The 19,939-nt window shown below is 34.9% G+C and overlaps 1 protein-coding gene and 1 pseudogene across 1 annotated transcript; both read left to right on the top strand.

Annotated features, from left to right (window-relative positions):
- Nucleotides 1–1,296: 1,296 nt before the first annotated feature.
- Nucleotides 1,297–2,232, top strand: LOC106832646 (olfactory receptor 6C2-like). The gene has a single exon (XM_014843478.3). The coding sequence runs from the start codon at nt 1,297–1,299 to the stop codon at nt 2,230–2,232; it is 936 nt and encodes a 311-aa protein (XP_014698964.1).
- Nucleotides 2,233–17,239: 15,007 nt separating this feature from the next.
- Nucleotides 17,240–18,205, top strand: LOC106832645 (olfactory receptor 6C2-like; annotated as a pseudogene).
- Nucleotides 18,206–19,939: the final 1,734 nt, after the last annotated feature.

The raw sequence follows: 19,939 nt of genomic DNA, 5'->3' as shown, positions 1-19,939 counted from the left end.
TACACATTGTTACATGTCAAATTTATGCAATAAAAAAAAATTTTAAAAAGCAGTATTAAGAACTATGAACATAAGAGAGACCTGTAAAAAAAGAAATGTCTACAAATTAAAAAGCAAAAAGATGGTAGGTAAAACATGTACATGGTATTACTGTAAGTTATGCAAGAATGCTATGACTATTGCAGATTAAAAGTACACATTGTACTTAGAAAGTTCCTAAACTTTAAGAGCAAAAGGGAAGTATTTGATAAACTTTGGCATAAATTATTTCATTAGATTCATGGACACAAACATGATTACAACATATTGATGATTGAATGTATGGTAACTAAAATGAAAATCGTTATGTACTCTAGACAGTAAGTTATTTAATTTTTCAATATATGAAGGATAATATTTTTATTTCCATTTTATAGATGACAAAACTGAGTCACCGTAAAAGCAAGCCATGCTTAAAGAAGGTGCTTAATAGTTTAATCTGACATTTTTTGTAGTTACTGCTGTTAATAACAGCAGTTTGGAATGTGTTTCAACCTTAACAAAACAGATTGAAAACTAAGAAAAATTGTAATGATTTTTCACATCACTATGTATTTTATGCTCAACACATATCATCATTCTATGCAATAAAGTTGTCATCAAAACTTTCCCCGTCTTCTGTACCACAGTAGGAATTGAATGTAATTTTAAACAGAAAATTATGAGAGAGAACTAGGGGAATGAGTGAGTAAGGAAGTTGTTTAAAGAAAACCCAAACTTTTAACATTATATTCAAAGTTCAACATCTTCGGTAATGACTGTGGAGAGCCTTTATAGGGGGCCTTAAACCATCTGTGATATATTTGTACTTTAGCGACAACAAAACTTCAAGAAAACACATAAAGGGGATACTGAAAGTTTAAGATTCAGCTTTAGGATTCAGTCTGTGAACAGGAAAGAACTCTTGATTTCACAAAACATTAGCAGTCAAATCTAACGGGAAGGGAAAATCAAATCCAAGGTGCAGACAAAATGAAATATAAATTGGGAATAACATGTGATGAGAAGGAAGCACTCGTCGTATTTTGGAGTATTGCATAGATAAAGCAATTGTAATTTTTTTTGTATCTCCTCTGAAATGACCAAAGATTTTCCACTGTGGAACCTAGGATACCAGTGTATTGATAATATTTGTAAACAAATTTTTTAAGTGAATATGCTTGCTTGCAGAGTTTTCCCCTCTATTAATTACCGCTGTATCCATTTCAAATATCTCTGAATTTTAAATGCAGATTCAGCAGAAGTCAGAAGTCAGTGATGAGAAACCACACAATAACAACTTTTATCCTGCTAGGACTGACTGATGATCCACAGCTGAAGGTTGTGATTTTTATCTTTCTTTTTCTCACCTACGTGTTGAGTGTAACTGGGAACCTGACAATCATTTCCCTCACTTTCGTAGATTCTCACCTTAAAACTGCCATGTACTTTTTCCTACAAAATTTCTCCTTCTTAGAAATCTCATTTACATCTGCTTGTATTCCCAAATATTTGTACAGCATAGCAACAGGTGACAAGACAATCACATATGACAATTGTGCTATACAAATTTTTTTTACTGATCTTTTTGCGGTAACAGAATTTTTTCTCTTGGTCACCATTTCTTATGATCGATATGTAGCCATCTGTAAACCCTTACATTACGTGACCATTATGAACCACAGGGTCTGTAGAAGACTCATCCTTTGGTGCTGGACAGCTGGCTTGTTCATCATACTACCCCCTCTTAGCCTGGGCCTAACTCTGAAATTCTGTGATTCTAATGTTATTGACCATTTTGTCTGTGATGCAGCCCCACTCCTAAAGATCGCATGCTCAGAAACATGGCTCATAGAGCAGATGGTCATAGACTGTGCTGTGTTGACCTTTATCGTGACCCTCATATGTGTAATTCTATCCTACGTGTACATCATCAAGACCGTTCTACAATTCCCTTCTGCCCAGCAAAGAAAGAAGGCATTTTCTACCTGTTCTTCCCACATGATTGTGGTCTCCATCACGTATGGAAGCTGTATTTTCATGTATGTTAAACCTTCAGCAGAGGAATCAGCAGCTATTAATAAGGGTATGGCAGTCCTCATTACTTCCATTGCTCCCATGCTGAACCCCTTCATTTACTCCTTGAGAAACAAGCAAGTAAAACAAGCCTTCAATGACTTAATCAAAAGAATTGCACTGTTCTTAAAAAAGTAAGAGAATTTACTAATGTAGAGGAATCAAATTTTCGTAAAAAGATCTTTAGTTCCTAAGTATGTATCTTTAAGCGTCTAAGTCATTCCTTTCTTGACAAGGAAGCTGTTTCACGAAGCTCTATTAAAAAGGAAATATAATACATTTCTAGGAAACAAAAGAATCACTTCACATTTTAACAAGTCTTTACAAAACTGCCAACAAAAACAAAATAAGTAAAATCAACAAGTTCATTGTATATATTGGGTAGAGTATTTGTGCTTATTGTCTTTCTCTATTCTAGCTTTCAAGAGCGTTTTTATGCCAAGTACCATCTCAGGCACTGGAAGTAGGAATAGAAAACTGGCAATGCCTTACATTTTAAAAGGAAGACGTGACCAGTGTGTTAAAGGAAATGTAAACATCACAAACAACAAAAACAACAAGAATATTTTAAAGTAAAAAAAAGAGAAATTGTTACAAATGATTGTCTTAATATAGGAGCTGAATCATAAAATGTAGGCTCCTACAATTTTGAATACTCTAAAAATCACAGGCTAAGAGAGAATTTGAACAGAAAATATGTGAAATATAAGTGCTAACAGTTCTTCTTAAAAGACAAGTAAATTTGCAAAGAAAAATGTCATATATCTACATTTGTATTTGTTTCTATATCTTTATCTATAACTATATGCATTGGCTGTAGAGAAACTAAAATGATTGGAGATTATGAAAACTTATAAAAAGTGAAAACCAGTGAAAAATATAGAATGTAGCTAAATTAGGCACAGAAATGACTACAACTCAAAGTAAACCTATGAAGCTGTACTTTCACCTATGTTTAAACTTTCAGGAAAGGGTGCAGTGGCTCTTAATAAGAGTGTGGCATTCCTCACTACTTCCCATGGCGAACTCCTTCACCTCCACCTTGAGAAAGAAGCAAGTAAAACAATAATTCAGTGGCATTTCAGAGAACTTGATGGTGGTATATCTCAAAAGTAATTTTATTTTCATTACAGGTTGAAATTACAATATTTTAATATATTCAAATAAATAAAATATGCCCTTAAAATTAATTTATTTTTAGTTTATAATATGGTATTAGAAAATTCTAAATTATGTATGTGGCTCATGTTATATTTCTATTGGAATGCTTCGGATATTTAAACAGCGCTGGTTAGTAGTGGACTCAGAATTCAAATTCTGGTTTTTTAACCCAATATTCTGTGTTTGTCTTAAGGAAGCCCCACCAGGGAAACAATTTCAGCAAAAAGATATTTTCAAAAAACTCTTTAAGCAAACCTTACATGTATTGAAACCAGTATAAGTAACATTTAAATAATAAAAAATGCTCTCAATAGGCTTAAACTCCAAAATGCAATACATCTTTGTAATATAAGATTGATAATTTACAAAGGAAATTAATCTGTGGGTTAAAAACAAAAACCACTATTGAATGAAAATATAAATGTTGTGACCACTAGCATAACTAACTTTCCTTAAAAAAAGAGTTGTGCTTTTAAATATAGATAAACTAATCTAAATAATGGGAATCTGAAGAGTTGAGCAATGCTGCTTCCCAGAGCAACACTCAGTACTGAGCAGGCAGGAAGGGCAGCACAGTAAAATAGTTCAGGGACTTTGGAAAGCTCTTTCTAATGCAGGCAAAGCTTTTGACGACTCATTGTATGGACTGCTCCACAGATTGACTTCGTTTCACTCTGCAACAAAAGCTCTGACTCTCTGGTGACATTGTTTCCACATCATTTTTGCACCTCTTCCCAAATTTCTCACATTTCCTTAATTGGCCTAGTCCATGACCTCACTCCCAGACTGACAATACTAAGTATTATGTTCTCCTTGTCCTGAAATCCCTGAACTGACAAACTTTGGGTGTTTCCAAATAGAGATCAGTGGACTTAGAGACTACTAAATTTTTAGAAATATTCAGTTTCTAGAAATTCAGATTGCAATAATACCTCTCACCTGTCTTGAGACCTGGAGCTGGAGGAGGCCTGCATTGCAGGAATAAAAGTTCCCTGCTGCTCGTACCCACTAAGAGCTTGCCTGAGGGCCCAACTGAGAAGTGACCACTCCTACACGGCTTGTTCCAAGATGCCTGCGGTTTTCAGCCCTGGGGGTAATAACAAGTAGTCTCCTAAATTCCCTGAAATGTCCAAAAATGTTTAAAAAATCTCAATGCCAACAACAAACATGTATGAGTGCTTCCTCTGTGCCAGGCCACGTGTTAGTCACCTCATTTCTCTTCATTTTAAACTTTCATAAATAGAGAAAATTTCATGATGCACACTGCTGTATCCGTCACATTGTCAACACAGTATCAATTTATAGCCAAACTTGTGTCACTTACAAACTGGTCCAATCATCCCAAATTCCATTTGATTATTTGAAACAGATACATATATTATTTAATCTATAATATTTGAGTATGCATCTCTAAAAACAAATACTTTTTTAAATATTAAGGTGTAACTTATAGTAAGGAACAGAATTCAATGTATAGAGGTTGATGAATTTTTATAACTGTACTCAAGTATCACACATATGCAGATATAGCATATTTTCAGCATCCTAGAAATCTCTTTCATGCCTCTCTAGATAAATATCTTCCTAGTATTTGCTGTGCTGATTTATAATGCCACAGATTAGTTTTATATATTCATTACTTTCATATGAACAGAAATACACAGTGTGTACAATTTTGGGTCTGGTTTTTTTGCTCAATATTATGTCTGTGATAATTGTCCATGTTATTATGTTAGCAGTAGTTTATTCTTTTAATTTGTAATTTATAGTCAATTCTATAAATATAGTACCATTAATTTAATCATTTCCTGTTACTGAGTATTTGGGCTGTTTCCATATGAGACTATTATAGATAAAACTGTTGAAAATATTCTTGTAGATGTTTTTAAGCAGACATATACTCTATTATTTTTAAAATGTAGAATTAGAAGTGGAATTGATAGGCTATATGGTGGCCGTATTTAACTTAGTTGACAATGTCAAACAATTCTTGTAAACAGTGTGCCAATATTCTTCTCTCAGCAATGTTATAATTGCTCTGTATTCTTGCCAACATGTAACTTTGTCAAACCTATTAATTTCTGCCATCTTATGACTAATGATGTTGAAACTTTACTATATTCTTTCTATATATTGGGCATCGTATTTTGTGAAGTACCTATTCAAATAATTTGCCCTTTCTAGTAGAGTTATTTCTTTTTTAAATTTAATTTTAGGAATTTTATGAATTTTCTATATATTAATCCTTTGTCAGGAGTATGTTTTGAAGCTATTTATCCTCTACCTGTGTCTTACCTTTTCATATTGTTCATGATGACTTTGGAAAATGAAAGTTCTTAATCTTAATGAAGTCCAATTCATCATTTAATTTTTATTTGCTGATAGGGCTCTGGTTTTTGTTTCAGAAATCTTTGCTTAACTCACTATCATGAAAGTAGGTAATTATGTCCTGTAAGTTTCACTCACAGACATTACAAACTGAGGTTGATGGCCTTGAAGTTGCCTTTGTCTATGGTTTGAGACAGGGAACAATGTTTATTTTTTTCATGTGAATATTCAAATAATCCAGCATATTTATTAAAAAGATTGCCTTTTTCTCCTTGCATTCAGTGGCAACCTTATCATCATAAATTGTTGCTACATAAGTGAATCTTTTTCAGGTTTCATCATTTAATTCCCTTGATAGATTTATCTTTGCATCAATACAATGCTGTTTTATTTCTAGTAGCTTTATCACATCTTTTCATGTTGAGCAGTGTAATTCAAACAACTTTGTTTTACTTCCTCAAGCTAGCTTTGGTCCTATTGTCCGTTTATTTTTTGTAAAACTCTAAAAACTTTGGCAATTTCTGCAAACAAGTAAAAAATTCTCTTCAGCTGTTTTAAGATTGCAATGAACTTAGAGGCCAATTTAGGGAAAATTAAGGTCTTTATGACATTGAGAGTTCTAATCTATTAAAATATGGTATAGACCACTACCATTTGTGTCTTGCTTAATTACTTTAAAAAATATTTTAGTTTTAGGGCTGGCCCTGTGGCTGGGCGCTTAAAGTTCCATGTGTTCCACTTCGCTGGCCCAGGTTCACAGGTTTGTATCCTACATGCGGATCTATTCCGCCCATCAGGCATGCAGTGGAGGCATCTCACATACAAAGTAGGGGAAGATTGGCATGGGGATTAGCTCAGGGAAAACATTCCTCACACACATACGCACATCTTTAAAAACAAAAAAATTTCAGAGTTTTAAGTGTATAAAGGAACCTCCATAATGTTACCTGTGGACATCTCAGCCAAAACCCTATAGGCTAGAAGAGAATGACTCAATATATTTAAAGTGCTGGAAACAAAAAACCTACAGCCAAGAATACTCTAGCCAGTGAAGTTATCATTCAGAATGGAAGGAGAGATAAAGAGTTTCCCAGATAATCACAAATTAAAGGAGTTTATCACCAAGAAACCAGTTCTACAAGAAATGCTGAAGGGACTTATTTAAATGGGAAAGAGAAGCCCACAAATATGAATAAGAAAATTATCAAAAAGAAAACAAAACAGGCAATAAAATCACTAGTAAAGGCAAGAACACAGTTAAGATAGCAGACAACCACCTGCGAAGATAATATGAAGGTTAAAAGACAAAAGTACTAAAATTACTTATTTCGATGATAAGAGGAGAATGGACAGACACACACAAAATAAGAGATTAGATATGATTTTAAAAACAAAAAACATGGGAGGAGGGGAGTAAAAGAGTAGAACTTTTAGAAAGAGGTCAAGCTAAAGAGAACATCAACTCACTATAGATTGCTATATACACAGAATATTATATATGAACTTTGTGGTAATCACAAACCAGAAACCTATAATAAATAAACAAATCAGTAAGAGAAAAGAAATCAAACATATTACTAAAGAAAGCCATCAAACCACAAGGGAAGAGAGCAAGAGAAGAAGAAAGGAACAGAGAAGAACTACTAAAACACCCAGGAAAAAGTAACAAAATGGAAATAAATACATATTTATCAATAGCTACTTTAAATGTCAGTAGACTAAATGCTCCAATCAAAAGGCATATTGTGGACGACTCGATAAAAAAACAAGACCCATATATATGCTACATACAAGAGACACACCTCAGACCTAAAGACTCTAACAAACTGAAAGTAAAGAGATGCGAAAAGATGCTCCATGCAAATAGCAAAGAAAAGAAAGCTGGGGTGATAATACTTATACCAGACAAAATAGAGTTTAAAACAAAAACTGTAAGAGACAAAGAAGGACACTACATAATGATAAAGAGAACAATCTAGAAAGAGGATATAGCACTTGTAAATATCTACGCACCCAACATAGGAGCACCTAAATTTACAAAGCAATTACCAAGAAACATAAAAGGAGAAAAAGACAATAATACAATAACAGTAGGGGACTTTAACACTCCATTACACCAATGGATAGATCATCCAGACAGAAGATCCATAAGGAAACATTGGCCTTAAATGACAATTTAGAACAGATGGACTTGTAGATATATATAGAACACTCAGAATACACATTCTTTTCAAATGCTCATGGAACATTCCCCAGGACTGATCACATATTAGACCACAAAACAAGTCTCAGTAACTTTAAGAAGATCTAAATAATACTAAGCATCTTTTCTGACCACCAAGGTATGAAACTAGAAGTCAACTACAGGAAGACAACCAGAAAAGCCACAAATACATGGAGATTACACAAAATGCTGCTGATTAATAATTGAGTCAATGAAGAAATCAAAGGAGAAATCAAAAAATACCTAGAGATAAATGTAAATGAAAATATGACATGCCAAAATCTATGCGATACAGCAAAAGAGGTTCTAAGGGGGAAATTTATAGCAATTCAGACCTAACTCAACAAACAAGAAAAATCCCAAATAAACAACCTAACAGCACACCTAAAGGAACTGAAAAAGATGAACAAACAAAGCCCTAAATCAGTAGAAGGAAGGAAATAATAAAAATCAGAGCAAAAATAAATGAAATAGAGACTACAAAAAATAGAAAAAAATCAATGAAACCAAGAGCTGGTTCTTTGAAAAGAAAAACAAAATTGACAAAGTTTTAGCTAGAGTCACCAAGAATAAAAGAAAAAGGCTCAAACGAATAAAATCAAAAATGAAAGATGAGAAGTTATAACGGACACCTCAGAGATGCAAAAGATTATAGGAGAATACTTTGAAAAGCTATACACCGACAAAGTGGAAAATCTAGAAGAAATGGATAAATTCTTAAAATCATACAACCTTCCAAAACTGGATCAAGACGAAGTAGAGAATTTGAATAGACCAATCACCAGTAAGGAAATAGAAACAGTAATCAAAAACTTCCCAAAAAATAAATGTCCAGGACCAGAGATCTTCCCTGGTGAATTCTGCCAAACAAAGAAGACTTAATATCTATCCTTCTTGAAATCTTCCAAAAGATTGAAGAGGAAGGGAATCTACCTAACTCTTTCTACGAAGTCAACATTACCCTGATACCAAAACCAGACAAGGACAGCACAAAAAAAGAAAATTACAGGCCGATATCACTGATGAACATCAATGCAAAAATCCTCAACAAAATACTAGCAAATAAAATACAACAATACATTAAAAAGCTCGTACACCATAATCAAGTGGGATTTATCCCAGAGATGCAGGGATGGTTCAATATCTGCAAATCAATGAACGTGATACACCACATTACAAAATGAAGGATAAAAATGACAGGATCCTCTCAATAGATGCAGAGAAAGCATTTGATAAGATACAGCATCCATTTTTGATAAAAACTCTAAGTAAAATGGGTATAAAGGAAAATACCTCAACATAATAAAGGCCGTATTTGACAAACCTACAGGTAATGTCATTCTCTATTGAGAAAAACTAAAAGCTATCCCTCTAAGAACAGGAACCAGACAAGAATGCCTACATTCACTGCTCTTATTTAACATAGTATTGGAAGTCTTAGCCAGAGCAATCAGGCAAGGAAACAAAACAAAAGGGATGCAAATAGGAAAGGACAACGTGAAACTGTCACTATTTGCAGACAACATGATTTTATACATGGAAAACTCTAAAGAATCTACTAAAAAGCTTTTAGAAATAATAGATGAATATAGTCAGGTTGCAGCATACAAAATCAACATACAAAAATCAGTTGTGTTTCTTTACACTAACAACAAAGTAGCAGAAAGTGAAATTAAGAACACAATCACAGGGGCCAGCCAGGTGGTGCAGCAGTTAAGTGCACACGTTCCACTTCAGCAGCCCGAGGTTTGCCGGTTTGGATCCCAGGTGTGGACATGGCACCGTTTGGTGCGCCATGCTGTGGTAGGCATCCCACATATAAAGTAGAGGAAGACGGGAATGAATGTTAGCTCAGGGCCAGTCTTCCTCAGCAAAAAGAGGAGGATTGGCAGTAGTTAGCTCAGAGCTAGTCTTCCTCAAAAAAAAAGAAAACAAAACAAAAAAGGATACAATCCCACGTACAACTGCAGCAAAAAGAATGAAATACCTAGGAATAAACTTAAACAAAGAGGTTAAAGATCTGTGCACTGAACACTATAAAACATTGTTGAAAGAAATTGAAGAAGACACAAAGAAATGGAAAGATATTCCATGGTGTTGGATTGGAAGAATTAACATAGTTAAAATGTCTGTACTTCCTAAAGCAATCTAGAGAGTCAATGCAAATGCAATCTCTATCAAAGTTCCAACAACATTTTTCACAGAAATAGAGCAAAGAATCTTAAAATTTATATGTAAGAACACCACACCCCAAATAGCCAAAGGAATCCTGAGAAAAAAGAGCAAGGCTGGAGGTGTCATTCTCCATGATTTCAAAATATACTACAAAGCTATAGTTAACAAAACAGCCTGGTACTGGCACAAAAACAGACACACAGAGCAATGGAACAGAATCGAGAGCCCAGAAATAAACCCACACATATATGGACAACTAATTTTTGACAAGGGAGCCAAGAATGTACAATGGAGAAAGGAAAGTCTCTTCAATAAACGGTGTTGGGAAAACTGGACAAACACATGCAAAAGAATGAAAGTAGACCATTATATTACACTATGCACAAAAATCAACTCAAAATGGATTAAAGACTTGAATGTAAATGCTGAAACCATGAAAATTCTAGAAGAAAACATACGCACTACACTATTTGACATCGTTCTTATCAGCATTTTTTCAAATACCGTGTCTGACTGGGCCAGGGAAATGGTAGAAAAAAATAAACAAATGTGACTACATCGAACTATAAAGTTTCTGCACAGCAAAGGAAACCATCAACAAAACAAAAGACAACCTAACAACTAGGTGAAGATATTTGCAAACCATATATCAGATAAGGGGTTAATATCCAAAATATACAAAGAACTCATACATCTCAACAGCAACAAAAAAACAACCCAATTAAAATATGGGCAAAAGGGGCCAGCCCTGTGGCCGAGCTTTTAAGTTTGCATGCTCTGCTTTGGCCACCCAGGTTTTTGCCACTTCAGATCCTGGGCGTGGACATGGCCCCACTCATTAGCCCATGCTGAGATGGCGTCTCACATAGCACCACAAGAAGGATCTACAACTAGAATATACAACTAAGTACTGAGGGGCTTTGGCGAGAAGAAAAAGAAGAAAAAAAAGATTGGCAACAGATGTTAGCTCAGGTGCCAATCTTAAAAGAAAAGGGAGGGGGGGCAAAAGATCTGAACAGACATTTTTCTAAGGAAAATATATAGAAGGCGAAAAAGCACATGAAAAAATCTTCAACATCATTAGCTATTAGGGAAATGCAAATCAAAACTGCAAGGAGATATCACCTCACTCCAGTCAGAATGAGTAAGATTAAAAAGACAGGAAACCATATGTGTTGGAGAGGGTGTGGAGAGAAGGGAACACTTATACACTGCTGGTGGGAGTGCAATCTGGGGCAGCCACTATGGAAAACAGCATGGAGTTTCCTCAGAAAATTAAGAACACATCTACCATATGATCCAGCTATTCCACTGCTGGGTATTTATCCAAAGAACTTGAAAACACAAAGGCATAAAGACACATGCACCCCTATGTTCACTGCAGCATTATTCACAATAGCCAAGACTTGGAAGCAACCTAGGTGCCCATCAAGGGACGAATGGGTAAAGAAGATGCGGTATATATATGCAATGGACTACTACTCAGCCATAAGAATTGATGAAATCCAGCCATTTGTGACAACATGGATGGACCTTGAGGGTATTATGCTGGGTGAAATAAGTCATAGGGAGAAATTCAGATACCATATGATCTCACTCATAAGTGGAAGATAAAAGCATTGACAAACAAACACATAGCAACAGAGATTGGATTAGTGATTGCCAGAGAGGAAAGGTGGAGGCAGGAGGGAGAAAGGGGTGATTAGGCACATGTGTGTGGTGGTGGATGGTAATTGGTCTTTGGGTGGTGAACACGATGTAATCTACACAGAATTCGAAATTTATTACAATGTACACCTGAAATTTGTATAATGTTGTAAACCAATGTGACTGCAATAAAAATAAAGAAAATTAAAAAAAAACAAAACAAACAACAAAGAAAGAAAATATATCTTTACATGAATTATAAGGAAACTATCTACAGGAATCCATATATGACCACATCATAGGAAGTGCTGAAAAGGGAAGATGGAAGTATAATTATTATTTTTTCACTATTCATATGTTTATTTAGAATGTTAAAAAGAATTGTCACTTTCTTTGAGTTTCCTAACATTTTCCTGTTTTCTTATCTCTTTTAATGTCTAAGAATAAGTGCCGGTATGATAGAGTTGTGATCATTCAGCTTCCATAGATGAGAAGGAAGAGATGCAGGAAAGGCGTGCTACTTCTTGGCTGCCTGTTTTTTACTGTTGTATCTTGACCCATGTCTGTTGCATCTTTGTGTCTCTAAGGACACTGTCACCACAGCTGTATCTTCCAAAAATTTTGCCTAAGTTCATTACAAAGCGGACTCATTAGTGACGTTTGAACCCAGGTCACCAAGGACCCACTTATTTTTTATTTAGTTTCAGGTTTAGCAAATAAACCAAATATATATATCTTAATAGTGTAAAAGTCTTTTACTCTATCCATAGAAGTCAGAATATCGATTTCAAGGCAAGATGGGGAAATAGTTGAACATTTTACCTCCAACCAAGAGGTAGCTAGAAACTATTTCCTGGGCATCAAGGGGACCAAAGTTCTTGGTTTGAAAATCTCATTGTGTTGAAAATGAAAAAACTCAGAGTTGTAGGCCCTCCCAGAGCACCAGTCAGGGTAAGCGGAATCACAAGCTGAGAACCAAGTAGATCCCACACAAACCTTTTCTAATAGATCCTCTTAGTCAAATTAGCCTTTAGGACGCTTGTTAAAGAGGCAGGTAAAGCTAATATTAACTCTCAAAAGAGTAAGTACAGTGGCCATTTCATCCACTTTCATCTTTGGTACATCTATATGTCATTTTTCTCTGAGAAGCAAATTTGATATGATTTACCGAAATCAGATGTAACTAATATTTGAATTATTATATAAAGATCCACAGAACTTTCTGAGTTGTATTTTTTGAATGCTGGTTGTATAGTTTACATAAAGGCAATGTGAATTTATATGCAGTGAGAACTTATCTCTGCCACACTCTCACTTTCCTCTTTAAAAAGAAAAAAAAATTTCTCTACTTTAAAATCACCTGATATGACAACTCAAGTGATAATGTTGACAAAGTTAGTTCTCCTTGTACTTTTTATTTATTTATTTTTTTATTTTTCCTTTTTTCTCCCAAAGCCCCTCGGGTACATAGTTGTGTATTTTTAGTTGTGGGTCCTTCTAGTTGTGGCATGTGGGATGCCGCCTCAGCATGGCCTGACGAGCAGTGCCATGTCCGCGTCCAGGATTCGAACCAGTGAAACCCTGGGCAGCCGAAGCAGGGCGCACGGACTTAACCGCTTGGCCATGGGGATGTCCCCTCTCCTTGTACTCTTTTAAAATAAAAAAATCTTTGAAAGATGCAAACTATTTTCTTAAAATTTACCTCTTAAAAACTAGGATTATTGGGGCCATCGTGGTGGTGCAGCGGTTAAGCACGCACATTCCCCTTCAGCTGCCTGGGGTTCGCCGATTCTATCCCAGGTGCAGACATGGCACTGCTTGGCAAGCCGTGCTGTGGTAGGCTCCCACATATAAAGTAGAGGAAGATGGGTATGGATGTTAGCTCAGGGCCAGGCTTCCTCAGCAAAAAGGTGGAGATTAGCAGCAGTTAGCTCAGGGCTAGTCTTCTTCTTCAAAAAAAAGCTAAAGTTAAAAAAAAAAACTAGGATTATTAACGAATGGAATAAGTGAAGAATATTTTGGAACAAGGGCTACCACCCAGAGGGTGCAGGAAAGAGTGTGTTACCATGGATAGCCCCAGGAGCCACTGGATTGAGGAGTAATGAATTAAGGAAGGTATGAAGACTGACAGGAGTATTCTTTGCTTTGATTAAAATTATCTGTTTTGGTTATTATGGCGTGTCCCTACAGTTCCTAGGAACATCAATGTTCTTCAAAAAGTCTTTGTTGTCTTTCCTTTCCAATGATGGTGACAGTAACCTTGGGGTTCAACTGTAATAACTGGTCATACAGTGAGAGATGATCCTGCCCTAATCTCTGAAGAAAGTGAATATTTTAGAGGAACAAACCAGATAAGAAGCTAATTGAGTTTTGCTAAGAAATTGAAAAGCAAAGTGTTTCCTTTTCATTTATGAAAAAGACACTCAAATCCTGGAGATACTAGTTCAGAACTAAAAGGTATTTGTGCATGTTAGTAGGACTAAGTGTGCTTGCCAAGGAAAAACCGCAGAATGACTATTAAGCCAAAGCAAGGAGAATTCTTAAATTCTGGTTTTAAAATGTTGTGAGAATATACATTGAAGAGACATAAATGGAAAATTTAGGGGAAAAATATTTATCTGCAGAAGACAAGAATGAAAGCCTTAAATATAGACTGAACAGGTGACTATTCCATGTGTAAACTGCTAAGTGAGTTAAGAGCCAACGGCCCCAAAACCTGTAACAAATAAAAGTGTCAATAATCTGGAAAAAAGAGGCATGAAATATTGTAGCAATTTCAGTGTGGATACAATTATACAGTCACACAGTGATATGAAGGAAAACGTGATACAAAGTTTATAATGATATCTTGGTAAATGTAGACAAAAGTTCTAAAACAGATACTCCCTCTTTCCTTGAAATTTCATTTCCAGGAATCATGAAATCATGCAATAATTTTTATTAAAAGATGCTTTTTTCAGGCGTTTTCACAATTGTAGAAAACAAGAAGATATATAAAAGTGTGTTGGAAATTGATTTAAAACTTGTGATACATTCATAAAGCTATTTCAATATACCTCATATTTGTAAATAATGAGAATTTAAAAAAATAAAGAAGGATTCAAAAACTGAAGTTATACAAATACATTGGGTTGAAACTAAATGGAATTAAATTAAATATATTTATCTTATATAGATGTAAAATATTTATAATATATTTTAAGGTGAATAACATGTGAAAAATTATGTATTCAGATGTGCAAATTCCTTGACCTCCAGTTTGAATATCTTACTCACACATTCCTCAAGAAACAAAAATAGCCAGCAAGAAACATACAAATACGTATCTACTTGACAGCTAAAGCAAGGAAGAGATATCAGTTAACAGTTTGGCCAGCGTGGAAGGTAATAACATAAGGAAAGAGGGTGATAGTTTCCTGGTATGCATGACTTTATCCACTAGCAAAACTGCTGTTTCAAGTGCAAAAAAAAAAAAAAAAAAAACCAAAAAGAAAACTCCTCAGTGTTAAACATAGGGAAATATAAAATTTAAATTATTAAAATCAGTGACAAAGCACTTTCAAGATTAAACCCAAATAGGACAGAAGACAGGTTTGAACGTGTAAGCAAATGAGTAAGATTTATAGGTATTTTTACAACATGTCTTACCATTGACTCTAAGATTGTTAGTTTTGGTAGCTACCCCAGTAAAAAAGACAACAGTCTCTGATTTCACCAAATTTGCTTTCTCAGATTAAGTGCTGAGACAGAAGTAACAATTATCTGTTATGGGGACAGAAATGAGGAGCAGTTAACACAGACAATTGAGTTTTAGATGACTTTCCAGTAAAAGTGATGCTCAAAGTGAAAATCACAAACAAACAGTTTTATCGGTAGTTTGGGAGACCGGGAAGTAAGGATGGGATGTGGAAGGAGGGAGATAGGAAGAGAGATTTTTTTTTATTTCCCAGATAGATAACCCACGTGAATTGTTTACTACAAGACTTATCACATGGTAAATTCTCAATAAATACAATTTATTCTTTTTATTGTAAGGAACATAAAGTAGGAAGAAGAGGATAATGGTTACACAAAGCATAAGTCCCATTTAGGATTTTGTAGTTTTGAGCTCACATCACATGAATTATCTGTGGGAATCCAGAAAATAACAGCTGACATATATGAAGCACATACCATGCATCAGGTTTCATTGTAAATATATTACTTCTTCTTATCATTTTAAGTATATATGGTAGATCCTATGGTTATCTCCATTTTATAGATTAAACAACTGAAGACCTGAGAGATTGGGAAGTTTGCCCAAGGTCAAACAGATGTTGGCTGGGAAAGCCAGCTGTAGAATGATAGAGATCTCGCTACAGAAGGTCTGCTCTTAACATGGTGCTGCCACCACAGCTAAGACTGAGTGAGAGAGTAAAGCCGGGTGCATTGAGAGGATATTTAGTACTTTAAATTCGATTCTGTACTTAGTCGTGGTGATAACATGTTGTGAAAGCGTTTTCCATGCTTAACTGAACAGACTGAAAGCATGAAAGAAATATGTGGTTCTTTCCAGCTGTATATTGTTAGGCCAAACGTTTCTTCACTTGTAGCAAATAAATTGTGCAGTGAAATATTGTCTGCCTTGTGTATCCAGTGGACACTGAGTGTCAATTACACATGTCCGGAGAAACAAAAGGAGAGTCAGAGGAGTAACCCAACAATGTGGAAGTTGCCCGTTAAAACACAAAACAAAACCAAATGACATAAGCACATGCTTGGTCTTAGTGGCAAAATGTAAAATATAAGTTGCAGATGGATCAACAAAGCCTGATGGAGCCCAGATTAGTTGTTACATATTTATGTTTTATCATGACTAATCCTTCAAGGAACAACAAAACAAATTATTACCTTTAAATGCTCACCTTTGAAATAAAGAAGAAACTTTAGATGTAAGACAAAAATCATAATTTTGTTAAAGCACAACACATTGTGGGGCAAGTCTAATCACATGAGAAAATCCAGGCTTGGGTATAGATTAAAACAGTGAAATAAAAGAGGAAAATCGTGGGGTGGGGGCGGGGGGGCAGCCCACTGGCGCAGCAGTTCAGTTGACACCTTCCTCTTCGGCTGCCCAGGGTTCGCCAGTTCAGATCCACGTGCAGACCTACACACTTGCTGGTCAAGCCATGCTGTGGCAGGCGTCCCACATATAAAGCAGAGGAAGATGCGGGGGCACGGATGTTAGCTCAGGGCCAATGTTCCTTGGCAAAAAGAGGAGGGTTGGCAGCAGATGTTAGCTCAGGGCTAATCTTCCCCCCAAAATAAATTTAATTAATTAATTAATTAAAATTTTAAAGAGAGGAAAATGGTATGGTAAAATAGCTTATTAAAATACATTTAAAGATCTGTCACAAAACTGCCAAAACAATAAAATGAGACAAAGAATTTAGCAGTCAAGCCCACCAGAATATGGTAATATCAACTACTAATTTATAGAAGAAACTACATTCTAATTAGTTTGCTGTCTCTGGTAGTCACTGTTTCGTGCTATCTGGCTTTGATAGCCTTCTATTCAAATAAAATATTTCTAAATTTTATGTGAAGTTGAATAAAACTCAGTAGTCAGTAATGAAAAACCACACAATAGCAACCTTCATCCTGTTGGGGCTGACAGATGACCCTCAACTTCAAATTCCAGTTTTCATTTTTCTATTTCTCACTTACATGTTGAATATAACCGGAAATTTGACCATCATATGCCTCACTTACTGGACTCCTACCTTAACGAACCCGTGAACTTTTTCCTACAGAATTTTGAATTACTGCAACTTTCATTTACATCTGCTTGTATCCTTAGATATTTGTACAACATAGTAACAGGTGACGGGACAATTACATATAGTATGTGTTATTATAATTATAGTATGTGTTATAATAATACTTTTGTTATTCAAGTGTTTTTTACTGATATCTTTGGAGTAACAGAATTTTTTCTCTTGGCCACCATGTCCTGTGACCGCTATGTGGCCATCTGCAAATCTCTGTGTTCTGTGACCATCATGAGCAGCAGAGTCTGCAGGAGGCTCTCCTCTGCTTTCAAATGTCTGGCTTGTTCATCACACTCCTGCACTCATTCTGTTCCTAAATTTGAAATTCTGCGACTCCAATGTCACTGATTACTTTTTCTGTGATGCATCTCCTATCTTGAAGATATCATGCTCAGACACGTGGCTCATAGAGCAGTTGGTTAATGTCTGTGCTGTGCTGACTTTCGTTGTGACCCTTATGTGTGTTGTTCTGTCTGACATTTACATCATCAAGACCCTTCTAAGATTCCCCTCTGCCCTGCAAAGGAAAAGGGCCTTTTCCACTTGTTCTCACATGAGTGTGGTTTCCATCACCTATGGAAGCTGTATCTTCATCTGTATCAAACCTTCAGCAAAGGAATCAGTGGCTATTAATAAGGGTGTGACTGTGCTAATGACATCCATCGCTCCCATGTTGAACCCATTCATTTACACTTTGAGAAACACACAAGTGAGACAAGCCTTCAGTAATTCCTTCAAAAGAATTGCACTCATCTCAAAGAAGTAAGAGAATGTTCACATCCAGAAATAAAATATCAAGCTAAGCGTAAACCACTAAGTTCTAAATCTGTTTGCCTCTTGTTGACCTGATCTCTATTCAGGTTAAATTTCTCAAACATTTATTTATTGAACCCAGAATGAACATCCTCCACTTCATGAATACTCCAGTAATCCTCCAAACAAATGCATTTCAGGCCAAGATTCCAATCAGAAGACTTGATAATAATTTTCTGGTCAATGTAAGCCTGATTTTACTTTAGTCTAGCAAAGAAAATTGAAATGAAGAAAAATAAAACAAGTGCAAATCAACCAGGGAAATAAATAGATTAGCATATATTTTCTTGGACTTTCAAGAAAATGGTTTATTTAAAGTACTCTTCCAAACTAAATGTTACTGAAAATTTTAATTGATTAAATCAAAATTTATTGAGTTCTAAATCTTGGCAGGTCAAGTTCCAGGCGTATATATTTTTTTAATTAATAACATGCTAAACGCAGTTAGCTTACTATTAATCCTATTAAAAATCCTTTTAAATCCTTTTAAAAAAATTCCTAATTTTTTTAAAAAGCATCATTAGCAAGAAGTAACATGATATGATTTAAAAGTAAAGAAAACAAAAATAAATACATGTTCAAGTAAACATGTTTTAAATGAAAGCAGAATTTGATATCTAGGATTCTGGAGGTTATTCATAAAAACACACACACATTAAATGTTGAAATTTTAAAATTAAAAGATTCACAGATTATACAGAATAAATAACATCTTAAATAAATGTGAGGAAAAGCTCTTTTCTAAAAGGATATGAAATTATAAGTAGAATGTCAAAATGTATGTTGCAGTTGAGGAAACAAAGAAGTTGTTAAGATTGTCAAAAATATTCAATTGCTAAAATGGAACTTGAATATCCAAACTCAAAATATTGCTATATTAAGGAATAAATTTTTATGTATTATGGGAAAAGAATTTTAAAAGAAATCAAGGAAACCAAGCTTGCAATATACAGGGATCTAAGATAATTGAAAAGGAAGTCCAAATTTAACATTATAATTAAATGATAGTTAATTTTTTCATTAAATAAATGGCTTATAGATTAGAAGACTAGAAAATGTTCATCAATTTTTTCAAGGGAGCTCATAAAACTACTAAATAAATTTTCATACTGGTAGGTGTTCTCCCTTCTTTCTGGGATGAAGGCATCCTGGCCATCCTTTGGTTTATCTCCTGATATCTCTAGGATTTTGCACTTGCTGTTGCCTCTGTAAAAAAGTGCTCTTTCCCTCATTCTTCCATTCCACTTCTTTTTTTCATTTAGGTTTTAATTTAATTCTCATTTCCAATTATTGTCTGTTTCTTTCTCCTCCCACCACACAAACACACAAACCAAATCTGGAGAAATGGTCTTCCTACCTGCCGTTTTAACTTAAGCTTTCTTTTCTGTGCCACCAATTTCACTAACATTTTGTTACATTCTGTATCTAAAATCTGCCATGAAGGCAAAACTTTATTTTATGTACACCTGAGTATATATAAGACCTAGAAAATGAATGATGCTAAATATATTACCTTCAAATATGTTGAATACAAAAGCCTCACAACCCATGAAAAAATGGAGAATAATTATATTGAAGAAAAATACTAATTTCTGATAGGAAAACAATCATATAAAAATCACAAGTGTAAAATATGCTCTCTCTATATGTATATATATTTTCTTTTTTTGCTGAGGGAGATTTGCCC

The sequence above is a fragment of the Equus asinus genome, chromosome 22, assembly GCF_041296235.1.
Source record: "Equus asinus isolate D_3611 breed Donkey chromosome 22, EquAss-T2T_v2, whole genome shotgun sequence".
NCBI lineage: Eukaryota > Metazoa > Chordata > Mammalia > Perissodactyla > Equidae > Equus > Equus asinus.
Note: the sequence above shows the minus strand (reverse complement) of the source record. Positions and strands in the feature narration are given on the sequence as shown.